Raw genomic sequence first — 15,777 nt, forward strand, 5'->3', positions numbered from 1 at the left:
TTTGCTACATATATATGCATATTTTTATTTTTAGAAGGAATCCCAATTAACACAACAGTGGTTCTTAGAAAAAGAGATAAGAATGAGAAAGACTTTCATTTTTCACTCTTTCTGTACTGGGGGTTTATCAGGGTGATGAGCATATTGGGCCATTTTTCCTTCTCAGTACTTCTATCAATAAACACAAAACTGGAGACTTCCCTGGCAGTCCATTGTTTAAGATTCTTTGCTGCCCATGCAGGGAGTGTGGGTTTGATCCCTGGTCAGGGAAGTAAGATCCCACATGCCACGCAGCCAAAAAAGAGAAAAACCACCACCACCACAACCTAACACAAAACTTAAAAGTACCCAGCATTAAGTTAACAGGCAAATGTTAACTCCTTTTTTCTCCCTTTAAAGATTTCTCAAGTGAATCAGAAATAACAGAGTTTGGGAGAGACTGGGAATAATGCAGAGTATAGAGCAATAAATTAACCTGCTTTTTGAAACCATGTATTTAATATTTTCATTAAACTGTGTCAATACAATTTCAAGCAAATGCCAACTGGAAGACCAGGCCCAGAAATTCATAAAAGAAACAATCTTCCAAACAACAAGGAATGCCAAGGTGCTCTTCCACTCCAGCTGCACCATCAGTGGCCACGCTGGTGCCAGTCAGACCGTGTTAACCAGATTACCGAGTGTTTACCTGAAAAGAGAAAAATTTCAAAACCTGTAAGGACACAATTTTAAGGATAGAAGATGTTTAAGGTGGTTATCCAAACTTCCCTATTTTTATAGGTGAGAAAATACTAGAAGTATGAACTGTTTTCACCCTGATGACTAGCAAACTAACAACATTTATTGCTCCCATCCCAACTCCTCAAAAAATATGCCTTTCTGCCCTTGTAAGAAATTCACAACCTGTATATACTTACCACATCATCAATTTTCAGAATGCTCCGGACAGTTTCAGTTGCTAGAGTCAGTGCACTGACTGAAACCAACAGAGGCTGGACAACCAGTTCCTCCAATATGTTGGAAATACCACCCTGCAAACCAGTACAAGTTGCTTTTAGAATTTATAATGATACAATTACCAACTACACTGTTACCAGCAAACCACAAAGCCTTTCAAGTCTAGTCAAGAGTCAGATACTCTCTACTAAGCATTTCCCTAAGTTATAGGCTGTTTTTCAACTGAAATCTGGAAAAACTGAATTAATGCTGTACTCTCCCAATCTGAACTCCAGAACAATTCCTTTTAAAATTTCTGCCAAAAATTAAATAGATGATATAGTTATTAAATTTAAGATTTTTTTTTGCTATATACCTGAAAATTTGTTGAGTTGCTCAGTCTTGTCTGACTCTTTGCAACCCCATGGACTGTAGCCTGTCAGGCTTCTCTGTCCATGGGATTCTCCAGGCAAGAATACTGGAGTGGGTGGTCATTCCCTTCATCAGGGGATCTTCCCAACCTAGGAATCGAACCCAAGTCTCCTGCATTGGCAGGCAGATTCTTTACCACTGAGACACCAGGGAAGCCCTCAAAACTAACACTCTAAATCAACTATCTCAATTAAAGAAAAAAGGTATAAAATTTTAAATCATCTGATTCCTAATTCTGAATTTGGCCAAGTCTAGTCTACCTGGTACTTACAAAAACTCCCAACTACAAGAATTAAAAAACAAACACCCAGCCACCCTACCCATTCATCAACAACTCAAGGGACTCTTCATTCTAGCTTTTATCCAGTCTTTCCAATCTTAAAGTCCATTATATGATCAACACATCACCTCTGCTCTAGACAAAATGAATTAACTTTTTTGGTCCCTCTTACCTATAAATCACTGCTTCCCCATCTGAAACTTTTTTATCCCCTACCAAACCAAAGCTGCAGCTTCCTAAAACTTTCCCTAACCAGTGCCGTAGAATCTACCCGCTTCTTCCATTAAAAAAAAAAAAAAAATCACCTTGTAGTGTCCATTTTTTCCCCTTACATGTTAACTGTCTTCTCAATAAAAGGAGACGTTAATGCAACAGGAGAAATCAGTACTATTATATGTTTACCCTATGTAACTACACCAGGCTGGTGCTCACAATAGCAGCAAAGGTTAACTATACACCAGGCATCTTTAAGAACTTTCTATTTGGTGGCTCAAATGGTAAAGCGTCTGCCTACAATGTGGGAGACTCAGGTTCGATCCCTGGGTTGGGAAGATCCTCTGGGTAAGGAAATGGCAACCCACTCCAGTACTCTTGCCTAGAAAATCCCATGGACAGAAAAGTATGGTAGGCTACAGTCCATGAGGTTGAAAAGAGCTGGACAACACTGAGCAACTTCACTTTCACTTTCTATTTAGTAATCCATTTAAGCCTTTCATTCCACAGACAATTATAAAGCTTTTAGTATTTTATATTAATCAACATTTCCTGCAGTAACAAAAGTTTAAATTACTACCTTTCGGACATTAATGCCTGTAGTTTTTTCTCCCTGGGCATGCCGGTTTCTTAGTTCTGTTACAGTAGAAATGGGATTCAGGCCAGCATTTTCAGCTAGTGTAGATGGAATGACTTCCATAGCATCTGCAAAAGCACGAATGCAGTAGGATTCCATACCACTCAATGTTCGTGAGTATTCAGTTAACCGTAGGGCCAACTCTATTTCTGGAGCACCACCTCCTGCAATAAGAGCTCTGAAATTCAGAAGTGTATTTTTAGTTTATTTTATCCAACAGAAATAATGATTTATTTAAAAGCTTAATATTCTTTAAAGTTTTAATAATACTAAAAATCTTTAAAATCTAAAATCTTAATAATCAAAATATGGAAGTTTTAATGATCAAAACGTTACTTAGTAATATTACCTCTTCTTCACTAAACAGCGAATAACACAGAGAGCATCATGGATGGAGCGCTCAGCTTCTTCAATCACCAATTTGTTAGAACCACGAACGACAATTGTAACTGTTTTTCCAGGGCTCGCACAACCTGTAATCTTTAGTAAACAAACTCCAGAATTAGGTTATTTGAAGGATTAAAAAAAACACAACCCCAAATCCAAAGCAAACAGAAACTTCATTTTAATAGTTACCTTGATCAGTTTGCCAGAACCATTTAAGCTGACTTCCTCAGCTAACTCAGCAGATCCCAGCATGTCAGCAGTGAACTGGTCAACATGAGCAACTGGTTTCGTTCCAATCGTCTGGGAATAAGTCACATTCACAAACTCAGACGTCTGACTAGTGAACATTTTCACATATACAGATATTAAGAATATTTTACCTTACAAATGAATTCAATGTCTTCTCTTTCAATATCCTTTACCACCATAATCTTCATTTTGTTCAGGAAATGTAATGCAAGATCACTAAGAGCATCTCTAAAATACAGAAACAGTGATTACGTCAACACTGGTTTAGAACAGAAATTTTGCTATTTAACTCCTTAGGATTTTCCATAATTTTACTATTGTTTAAATGGCCAATTATTTATTTGTGAAAGGAGATGCTTTAAATAGCCTGACCAAGTTTATGAGCTCAAAATTCTTAAATAAGGTTTCTAAAGGATAATATTAAAATTGTACCCCAAGGACACTTGTAAAACACACAAAAGTAATTGTCATCATTCTTGATAGTTAATTAATACTTCATGAATTTAGAACTAAGTATCATGCTAAATTATGTTTAAGACCCCACAAATTTACATGTTCACACAAACTATCTGAATGACTCCCGCACCCAAACAACCCTGATACTGAAGGGTAGATATCAGTATCCTTGTTTTACAGATAAGTAAACTGAGTTTTGAGAGCAATTTACTAGAAGTTACTAGCTATTATGTAACTTAAATTTAGAACCAGGTATTCCAACTCTTCAAGTAGGTGTCTATATCAAGAGATCCACAATACTTATATAGAGTACATAAGAATGTGTCTACCTATTAGAAGAAAACACTGAAACATCAGTTTCTTCAAGGCATCAGTTCAAACTTTGGAGAATTCTTTCAATCCATGGACTATCTAGTATTCCTCCAATCCATGGACTATCCAGGATTCCCCTCAAAAGAACTCCTAGAATTTCAAGACAAACTACTGCATGGCCCTTTAAATAAAGAACTTCCCTGGTGGCTCAGATGGTAAAGCATCTGCCTACAATGCGGGAGACCCGGGTTCAATCTCAGGGTTGGGAAGATCTCCTGGAAAAGGAAATGGCAACCCACTCCAGTATTCTTGCCTGGAAAATCCCAAGGATGGAGGAACCTGGTAGGCTATAGTCCATGGGGTCGCAAAGAGTTGAACACGACTGAGCGACTTCGCTTTAAATAAATACCTCTAAAATTTTAGCTATATTAGGTACCTTTTTACTTGATAGTAAGGATCTTCGTCAAGGACATATATCCCACACTTAAATTATCATAACAAGAAAGGAACTCATTTTAGATAATTTACCAGAATACTACAATGCCCTAAAATGCAAATCTGTTCCAGATTTCTAGTGGTTTAACACACCCCTAATGCTTCTTAAAAACTGCTAGAAGGGATTCAAAATCAATTATTGTTAAGAGGTGATAAAAATAAAATGCCCCATACCTTAGAATAGACTTCTGTATGAGAAGAACATTACATCCTGTTTTCTTAATTTGCTTCACTAAATTTAAAATATAAGCTCTCTCTTCTCTTAGCACTCGATCCATTTGAACATAGTCAGAAACCACTATTTGATTGTCCATCTGTTCAGAAAAAGAACATATTAATAATTTGGATTTTAAGAGTTCTTGAGCAAAAAATGAGAATTTTAATGAAAATATTATGTACAATATAAATCCAACGAAAATCACACCAACCTAGAGATTACATAGACACACACAGTAAAAGTCTAGAAAAGTGAATATAAATGAAATGCAACTCAGGTTTTTTACTTTTATCTATACACCTTACTGGTATTTTTTACAATGTTTTGGAAATCATTAAAGGTAAAAATGATCATCCTATTTCATGGATACATCAATTGTCCTCATAAAAATTTACATGTTACTGAAATAACTTCAATTGCATCCCTTTTACTCCATGGTTAAAAAATATTGATATGATGAAAGCAATTAAAGACAAGTACTATTATATTTAAGACCTATAAAAGAACACTGATTTTTATATGGGTTAAAATTTGGGAAGCAAACAACTGAACAGGAAACCTATATGCTAATACAATATGAAATGAGAGCAAACCTGAATCAGGTGACAAAGATCAGCCACTCCTTTAGGGAATGGTACTTATCACTAACAGATTTAATATGTTAAATTAAAAAATCACCTTTTTGGAATAAAAACAATAAGCTGGTTTAAAGTTCTACTATGCAAACATAAAGACAAAGAATCTGGAAATCCCTCTTACACCACCACTTTCACATAGCCCAGCTTTACTGTTTTATACATATCCTTATGATTATTTGTCTTCATTTGAGAATGTGGCATCCAATATTTTATACTTTTGTCTTGATTTTACTGATTTTTAAATCCTTGCTTTCTATCACTAGTATTAATATCAGCATTTTCTATTTTTATAATAATCAGCAAATATCTTTGTTATTAGAAAGTCAAACAGCTAAGGAATAATTTCATTTGGTTTTACTTACATCTGTTTTGGGAGCAGATAAGCAGAACTGAATAAGCCCAATTTTAGCCTTTTCAACTCTGGTTATGCCAGAATTTGCTACCTTTTGAGTAAGAACCAAACCTTCCACCAACTCACAGTCATCAATTGTCCCACTAAGAAAAAAGAAAATGAAGAGACAGTTAAGAGGGGAGGGAAATCTCCAAGTTTAACAGACTGAAGACAGATTAAAAATCATCAGTCTGATAAAATGTGCTTCAACCTCATTCATATTTATTAATAGCCCATTTCTGAACTCTCTGATCACACCACTGCTCTGCCATCAGCAGGGAATATAAACTAACTCTTCAAATTTCCACATTAATATCAGCTGTCATGAAAACAAAACAACTAAACGTACATGACTTTCATCTACATTTTTCATTTAACTATTTTTGAAACAGCTTATGTTTACTTTGAAAATTAATTTTTATTAAAGTTATAATTAAGAGATGCTTACCCAAGCTTCTTAACTATTTTAATATCTCTAAGATCTACACTAGTAGCTGTGGCTGGGTCAATCACTTTCATCACTGCATCTACACTCATTGGAGAAAGGAGACTTGAATACTGGGACACAACCTAGTATTAAAAAGAAAAAAAGTTCAGTGTCATAAAATGTTGTTAACAGAGAAAAGTCCCAGTTCTTTAGTGATAACAATATTTAAGAAGTAATCTCAATTACTTTTTTGAGTGGGGTGGAGAACATAAAGGGTCAGACACAACTGAGGTGATTTAGCACACACAACAAGTACATGTAAGGAAACATTACATATAAACTATCTTTTCCACTCAAGTTTGACTGTCACCATTAAAAATATACATTTTCGTTCCTCTTTTATTAATAGTCAGGACTGACTAGATTACTAGTAATTCAACAGGAAATCCAAAAGAACAATTTTATGCTGAGGTTTCATATTCAAACTGAATTTATGCTCAGATGTTATATATGTGCAATCCTATTGCTGAGGGGCTGATAAAAATAGGTAATGGTTAGAACATATTGAGCATGAATTCTATGTCATGCAGTAGCTTTAACACTTTACATTCATATACTCAATCTTCCAATGAAAAACTTAAAACATACAGCTTAATTAAGTGGAGCTGGCACTGAACCCAAGCAGTCTAGGCTTTATGACCAATGCTTATAACCATTATGATATTCTAAATTAGTCTAAATTAGTTCTGGGGATATTTATCAACACTATTACTTAATATCACTAACACGATCTAGATTTCCCCTTAACATTTAAATAACACTGATGAAAAGGAAAAAGAATGGAGTGGGCATGTGACACACAACATAACAGAGAACAGGTAACATGAGCTTCCAAGAAACTGAAAATAACATTAATGCTTTATATTTGATTAAAAAAAAAAATAGCAACATGGTTTAGAGATGGACCATGATGGGCAGCCCTATCTGGGGTTCAAGTCTCATCTCTGCCTCTCATTAGTGGATCTTGGAAAAGTTATTTAACTTCACTTTCTTTTCCCATCTGTAAAATCAACTTACCCAAAAGCCTTGACATTAGTTAATTTTACTTGAACTAATTCACTTATGCAAATTAGTTTAGTTACCCACTCTTGAGAGTTAATATTTATGAACTATACAGCATCAAAAACCACAGAATAAGAGTTGCAGTTCCTGATGAACTTAACTGTACTTTTACAATGATCGCATTGTGCTTGTCTCACCTTTGAGTTCAATGAAGTGGCCGCACTATTTAACAATGTTTCTCTGTCACTCAGTTCCACAGGTCGAGACATGTCAGTCAAGATTTCAATGCCCTTTTCCAAAGCCTTCTGGAATGACTCAGAAATGATGGTGGGATGAATCCCTGTCATTTGTGAAAGGGTAGTTAATTTAATAATAACAGATAAACTTCATACTTGACATGACTTAAAATTTCTTTGCTCATTACAACATCAACGCAGTCAAATTTTAAATTATTCTTAATAATGGTTTGAATAACTTTAACTGCTAATGTCTAATAATTTATTTCTATTTAATTCGAAATAGATAAATTACATATTATGTGATACTTGAGATTAAAACCATTTTTTTACTTTACAAAGATTCTATAAATCTACATAATAGTAAGTGACTGAGGAATCACAACTACATTTAGGCAGTATGTACCAAAACAAGAATCCTTACTTTCTCTCCTAAATCACTGCTCTCATCTATAGCCCATTTAGTAACACCACCAACCAGTCATTTTTTAAAAGCAAAATTTTATGAAGTTCCATTCAAAACAAAAGCAGGAAAGCCAGGGGTGGGGTGGGGTGTGGGGAGACCCAGAAGCAAAAAAAATTTTTTAATACATGATAAACAGCAAACTTAGCTGTTTCAAATTAAATTGTTAATCTCATATTACTTAATAACTTTTGCCTTTATTCAGTAATAAAGTATGTCTTATGTCCTACCCACCTTTCTGAAGAAGCTTGGTACAGGAATCCAAGAGAGAGCCAGCAATAATGACCACTGATGTGGTGCCATCTCCTGCTTCTATATCCTGAGCCTTGGACAGCTCCACCAGCTGGGTGAACAGAACATGTCAAGTTGCTCAGTAAGAACTGGTTCATGAGAACCCAATAACAGCGTCAGTGACATTCACATCATGTTTACTTATAGATCTTGATTATCAGCACTCTAAGAGTCAATATACTTTTCTTCCGATTTTTTGTCCACCTTGGTTTGATTTAAAAATGATGACCTATATATTTGTGGCATGCAAAATTCTATTTACACACTTTATAAGAAGCTATATTATGATTTATAGTTCAGACTACAGGTTGTTTTTTCTTCCCATTACTTAAAAGAACTAGGGGCACTCTATAGATTCAGAAACTATGAAGTGCAGGATTCAGATGAGAGGAGATTATTAGTTTGAAATCCTTGGCCATGTTTATCTAAACTGACCCTGCATGAAGCACAACCTGACCAGTTTTCAGTCACCGTTACCTAATCAAAAGGGATTTTTAAAACAGGAATTTCTAAGGAATTTGTTTTTGCTGATATTTTGACTCCTCACTTGACACTAGAATCACCATTATGACTTGTAGTTGAATTAAAAATTGTTCTTAAAAATAAATATCAGGGAAAGTTTAAACACAAGATTTATTTTGCAAACAAAAAATTCTACTTTCAGCTAACACCCACTGAACTAATAATTGGTACAAATTTTTTTTTAACAGTACATTTTTTTCTCTCTTCCTTATATGTGTGGCACGTTGCTGTGGAAAAGGAGAATCATGTTTTATTGTGATTTTCAACAAAGAACATAATGCTAGGCATACAACATATCCTAAAAATATGCCTGATTAGCATAAAAAAGAAAAACTTTCACCATGTTTAAACTTACCAAGTGATCAAATAAAACAAATTTAACTGTTTACCGAATATCAAATAATACACTTAAAGAAACCCAAAAAACTCTCACCTAAAAATTACACTTACCATTCTGGCTGCTGGATGTAACACCTGCATTTGTTTCAGAATGGTGGCACCATCATTTGTAATGGTCACATCACCTTTTCCATCTTGAATCTGCAAAGTATAGTTTTTTAAAGGTTGTTATTTCAAAAAAATTTTTTCTTTATCCAGTATTCATGTGAAACCCTAAAAGCTCTACTAATTTTAATACTTCTTGTACAGAACTTATGTTTGCATAATGCTTAATTTCAAATTGTTTTCCCTTACCCTGGTGTAAAGATTAAGAACATGCAGTAATAGTCCCAGTTTACAAGTGAAATACCTGGGTTTTTTTCCTACTTAAAAGTGAAGGAACTAAAACACTAAAAAAGGGATACAAAAGATATTATAAAGAATCATCATAAAATATGAATTATAACTAGGTCCCATTCACCCCAAAGTAATCTGTCCCTTTCTGAACTCTCAAAGCCTTTCTAACACTTTACTTTTTAAACAGCACATCTTAACCCTCTATAGAGAGCTTGCAGTAGGCACAGTAGTACTAAATAAGTAATGAACGAGCCTTTTACCATTTTATCCATTCCTTTTGGTCCGAGGCTTGTTCTAATAGCATCAGCAACAGCTGTAAATAGGGAAACAAGAAAAAGAAACCAAGACTCTTTAAAGAGCAAAGCATTTCTTCTACTCACAAATAATCATTTTGTCCTTATTAGAATATGGTGCATAACAATTCACTGTGTTTGCTAAAGGAAATTCTATACCTAAAAATCTACTCGAAACAGAAATAATTATTTTACTCCTTTAATTGTATGATGCTTCACTTTTTGTTGCTAAAGTCACTATATGTAGCATTTGTACCCTGCACATGTGGTAGAATAAATTTTGAAGTCACCTAATCCTATAAATATCAATATAACTTAAGTCATGTGCTCTGAATGAGAACTGCATTACCTTCCCCATTCTCTGAAACAAAACAAACAGCAATAACAGGACAAGCTAGATCTCCTAGCACATTCTACAGCCCTACTTGCTTTTGTATATTTCACAACTAAAATAATGCTTTCAGTGGGTTGTGTTAACAATACATAATCTTAAAAAGATTATAAGAAAATATTTGTTATAGCTTAAAAAAATTCTACTTAATCATTTTGTAATTGGGGGCTGCATTTCCTAATTATTCAGCCATCATTAATCACTCTTTCAGGTGATTTTAGTGGACCCACATGGCAACGATTCTACAAGCAGACCAATTCACTTTAAGAACACCCTTACAGTCATCTACAGGAAGCCTCTAGAAAGGCACACTATTCAAAAAATAAAATTTTTGCTGATCACCTCCTCAAAAGTGTCTGAAGTTTAACATACTATGTAGTACACTGTTAAATGACTTGTGCTGAATAGCACTAGAACTACCACAACTATTTGTGTGTGTGTGTGTGCTGTTTTGACATCGTCAACCAAAGAAAAAACCGGCTCCATGAATTACACTAATGATGCATCTGGCAACAGCTTTTCCCCACCAGTCTGTAGGGTTCTGTCTGACTTGGACAGTCTAGTAGTCCCCCTTTGTTCCAGGAGCTCTCCTCATAGGGTCAGGTTTACAAGTAAGTGGCCTTTTCTTCCTATATGCATTCCTCTCTTGTCCAATTTCCATTCTCTGTGCAGGGATGTTTCCAAATTTGCCGAAGTAAACATCCCATCCTGTTACCTTGTTTGCTGAAAATCTACCATATTTTATAGCTTTTCCGGCCCCACAACATGGCACCAGAATTTACCTAACACCTTGTTTCTAATGAAATAAATCTAAGCTTCAATTATGGTCCCTAGATAACTTTCAAACAACGTTCATTTCTGGGTAAAGACTCTCTAGAACTTTCAAACGACTCCTAAATTTACCATTTAGTCATTCTGACATCCTCAACTCATTTAAGCCTGAACCAGAACCTAGTCTCTCTTCTTCCACCATCCTTCCTTCAGTGTACCTGATTTTTCCCAGCAGTAGCAGCACCATACCCTCAGTCCCCTGGACAGATAACCTCAAATATCTGTAAGGCTGTACTCTATGTATACATATACACACACCTGGCTCCTCAGATGCTCTCTTATTTAAGCCTTACAGCAACCCTCCAAGGTAGCTATTATTTCATTATACTGAAAAACAATCTGTAGCTGCGGGAGCCGTGTTAAACCCTTTCCAGAACAACAACAAAGGACACCTTGTGGCCCCACTCTACCTTTCCGATCTCACCTCTCATTTCTTCAGGCACCTGATGCTCTAACCCAAATGAAATACTCCCTGTACTCAAACACATAACGGGCAAGAACTCTAAGCCTCTGTTCTCACTTTTTCTTCTAGACTCTTCTAATTCAACCCGACGTCTCTTAATCCTCACAACTTTTTTTTAAGCGAACTTTTCCATCCTCAATTTTATAGGGAAGAAAATCTTGCTTAAAGGTCACAAAGCCACGAAGTAATGTAACTAAACGAAACCCAGGACTTCTTGAATTTCACCAAAAGCCGAACTCTTCTTCATTTGCCGGCTGTACGTGCAGAGAGGACACCAAAGCTCAACGCAGCCTCATAATTACTCTCAAACAAGGTGGGTCGGTCTCTTTCACACCCCCCAGTACAATGGAGCCCGCCCCAATTTAAGGCGCGGAGAGTTTACCCGAATTCAATAGCTGAGCCAGAAAAGTATTTCTCTATTTTAATAAAACAAAAAAACTGAAAAGTATTATGCAAACAGTCTACCAGTAGACCGCTGCATGAGGGCCCCGGCTGCTTTCTTAAGTATGGTGAAAGCAGCACGCCCCGGGACGGAAAATTATGGGCGTCTAAGACGCAGAATGGGGCCAGTCTAAAGGCTTCCATACTCGGGGTCGGGAACAACGGCCAACAGGAAGGAGGAACCCTGCACTAAGCTTATTCTATGAGAGGCCCAAAGCGGATCATCTGAACGAACAGCCCACCCAAGGCTGGGGGTGAGAGTGCACAGTCAGGCCCGGAGGGCCGCGACTCAAGCCGGGGCGCTATACCTTTGGCTGCGGAGATGTTGCTGAAGCGGATCTGGGCCGGCTTATCGCGGTCCTGATAGGCGCTCTTCCCGCGGCCGCCGGCAGCCCCGGCAGCCCCGACAGCCCCTGCGGGCGGCCCGGTCCGGGGTGCTACGTTCTCGGGCATGGCAACCTTGGATGGGTCGGCGTGAGCTTGGGAAGGATGGATGGACACGGATTGCGGCTGACCAGAAACCAACCGTAAGCGCCCACCGCCTTCACGAACCTTCCAGAAAGCGGCGCCGCCGCCGGGAGGAGGAGGAGCCGGGGAAGGGGTCCTTCCTGGAGGCGCGGCGCTGCCGTGACGTCACAGACTGCCCGCCGCGCGCCGGGTGAGGGGCCCAGCGCCGAGGAGCTGGGGGGCCGGCTGGGGCTCTTGGTCCGGGGTCCTTTGGGCCGGGGGCGCGCTGAGCAAGCTCGGGGGAGGCAGAAAGGCTCACCCGCGGTTGTAGGCTGGTGTCGGGACACCTCATCTCCCCACTAACCCCTCCTTGGGCCTGAGGACCCCTCCGTTAACTGCAGTTGGAAGTGTCACTCCCGGGTGGGTGGGGTTTTTGCCGGCGGTAGACTTGTATTTTTGGAAAAGGAAATGGCGACCCAATCGAGTATTCTTACCTGGAGAAAACCATGGACACAGGAGCCTGGTGGGTTACAATCCATGGGGTCGCAGAGTCGGACACGACTGAGCACAGACCTGTATTTTATTCAGTTTTATTCGTTTTGAAAGCGAATCGGAAAAGAGATTTGGCAGTTCAGTTCAGTCGCTCAGTTGTGTCCGACACTTTGGGACCCCATGGACTGCAGCATGCCAGGCTTCCCTGTCCATCACCAGTAATTCCCGGAGTTTACTCAAACTCAGTCCCATTGAGTCGTTGATGCCATCCAACCATTTCGTCTTCTGTCGTCCCCTTCTCCTTCCGTCTTCAATCTTTCCCGGCATCAGGGAGTCCAAGGGACTCGCGAGAGTCTTTGTCAACACCACAGTTCACAAGCATCCGTTCTTCGGCGCTCAGTTTTCTTTTATACTCCAACTCTCACATCCATACATGACTACTGGGAAAACCATAGTTTTGAAGCAAGGGACCTTTGTTGGCAAAGTAATGTCTCTACTTTTTAACAAGTCGTCTAGGTTGGCTTCCCTGGTGGCTCAGAGGGTAAAGCGACTGCCTGCAATGCAGGAGACCTGGGTTCGATCCCTGGGTCAGGAAGATCCCAGGAGAAGAAAATGGCAACCCACTCGAGTACTCTTGCCTGAAAAATCCCATAGACAGAGAAGCCTGGTAGACTACAGTCCATGGGATCGCAGAGTCGGACATGACTGAGGGCCTTCACTTTCTTTTCTTCCAAGAAACAAGCATCTTTTAATTTGATGAATGCAGTCACCATCTACAGTGATTTTTGGAGCCCCCCCCCCAAATAAAATTTTATCACTGTTTCCATTGTTTCCCTATTTGCCGTGAAGTGATAGGACCAGATGCCATGATCTTAGTTTTCTGAATGTTGAGTTTTAAGCCACCATTTTCACTCTGTTCTTTCACTTTCATCAAGAGGCTCTTTAGTTCTTTGCTTTCTGCCATAAGGGTGGTGTTATTTGCATATCTGAGGTTTTTGGTATTTCACCGGCAATCTTGATTCCAGCTTGTGCTTCAGCCAGTCCAGCATTTCACATAATGCATTCTACACATACGTAAAATAAGGTGATGATACACAACCTTGACATACTCTTTTCCGGAACCAGTCTGTTGTACCATGTCCAGTTCTAACTGTTGCTACTTGACCTGCAACCTGCATACAGATTTCTTAAGAGGTAGGTCAGGTGGTCTGGTATTCCCATCTCTTTCAGAATTTTCCACAGTTTGTTGTGATCCACACAGTCAAAGGCTTTGGTGTAATCAATAAAGCAGAAGTTTTTCTGGAACTCTTGCTTTTTCAATGATCCAGTGGATGTTGGCAATTTGATCTCTGGTTCTTCTGTTAATCCAGCTTGAACATCTGGAAGTTCACTGTTCACCTACTGCTGAAGCCGGGCTTGGAGAATTTTGAGCATTACTTTACTAGCATGTGCTGCTGCTGCTGCTGCTGCTGCTAAGTCGCTTCAGTCGTGTCTGGCTCTGTGCGACCCCGTAGATGGCAGCCCATCAGGCTCCCCCATCCCTGGGATTCTCCAGGCAAGAATACTGGAGTGGGTTGCCATTTCCTTCTCCAATGCATGAAAGTGAAAGTGAAGTCGCTCAGTCGTGTCCGACTCTTAGCGACCCCATGAACTGCAGCCTACCAGGCTCCTCCATCCATGGGATTTTCCAGGCAAGAGTACTGGAGTGGGGTGCCATTGCCTTCTCCTACTAGCATGTGAGATGAGTGAAATTGTGCAGTAGTTTAAACATTCTTTGGCATTGCCCTTCTTTGGGATTGGAATGCAAACTGACCTTTTCCAGTCCTGTGGCCATTGCTGAGTTTTCCAAATTTGCTGGCATATTGAGTGGAGCACTTTGACGGTATCATCTTTTAGGATTTGAAATAGCTCAACTGGAATTTCATCACCTCCACTAGCTTTGTTTGTAGTGATGCTTCCTAAGTCCCATTTGATGTCACATTCCAGAATGGCTGGCTCTAGGTGAGTGATCACAACATAATGGTTATCTGGATCATGAAGATTTTTGTGTGTCTGTAGTTCTCCTGTGTATTTTTGCCACCTCTTCTTTATATCTTCTGCTTCTGTTAGTTCCATACTGTTTCTGTCCTTTATTGTGACCATTTTTGCATGAAATGTTCCCTTGGTATCTCTAATTTTCTTGAAGAGATCTCTAGTCTTTCCCAGTCTATTGTTTTCCTCTGATTCTTTAAATTGATTGCTGAGGAAGGCTTTCTTATCTCTCCTTGCTATTCTTCAGTGTATGTATAACATAATTCGTGCAGCTTTTTAAATCCCTTAAAGATTGAAGGCAGGAGAAGAGGACAACAAAGGACAAGATGGTTGGATGACATCACCGACTGGATGGACCTGAATTTGAGCAAGCTCTGGCAGTTGGTGATGGACAGGGAAACCTGGCATGCTGCAGTCCATGGGGCTTACAAAGAGTCGAACCCAACTGAGTGACTGAACAACAGCACCCCTGTCTTGCCTCTCTTCCCAGCCCCTTTCCCTCTCTGCACTGGTAACCACTATTTTTTTTTTCCCCCTCCTATATTTATGAGCCTGTTTCTGTTTTATTATATTCATTCACTGTTTTTATTTTTATAGAGTCCCTCATATAAGTGATAACATATAGTATTTATCTTTCTCTGACCAATTTCACTTAGCATGATATTCTCTGGATCCATCCATATTGTTGCAAATGGAATTTCATTCTTCCTGTGGCTGAGTAGGATTCCATTGTGTATATATACCACCTTTTCTTAATCCATTTATCTGTTGATGGACACTTAGGTTGCTTCCATATCTTGATTGTTGTAAATAATGCTACTATAAACATTGGGGTGCATATATCTTTTGGAGTTAGTGTTTTCCGTTTTTTCAGATATATACTGAGGAATGGAATTGCTGGCTCATATGGTAGTTCTATTTTTTTTCAATTTTTGAGAATCTTCCATGCTGTTTTTGACAGTGGCTATACCGGTTTACCTTCTCGCCAATATTTTTACCAATGTTTGTT

General features: G+C 38.6%; 1 protein-coding gene across 1 annotated transcript; it reads right to left on the reverse strand.

Annotated features, from left to right (window-relative positions):
- Nucleotides 1-12,410, reverse strand: CCT4 (chaperonin containing TCP1 subunit 4). Its single transcript, XM_018055407.1, has 14 exons — nt 12,107-12,410; nt 9,640-9,692; nt 9,095-9,184; nt 8,066-8,174; nt 7,330-7,472; nt 6,092-6,213; nt 5,615-5,747; nt 4,572-4,711; nt 3,266-3,362; nt 3,075-3,185; nt 2,848-2,978; nt 2,442-2,676; nt 918-1,031; nt 1-688 (listed from the first exon to the last, which is right to left on the reverse strand). The coding sequence occupies exons 1-14, from the start codon at nt 12,249-12,251 to the stop codon at nt 674-676; spliced, it is 1,638 nt and encodes a 545-aa protein (XP_017910896.1). The 5' UTR covers nt 12,252-12,410; the 3' UTR covers nt 1-673.

The sequence above is a fragment of the Capra hircus genome, chromosome 11 (genome assembly GCF_001704415.2).
Source record: "Capra hircus breed San Clemente chromosome 11, ASM170441v1, whole genome shotgun sequence".
In the NCBI taxonomy this organism is placed as follows: Eukaryota; Metazoa; Chordata; class Mammalia; order Artiodactyla; family Bovidae; genus Capra; species Capra hircus.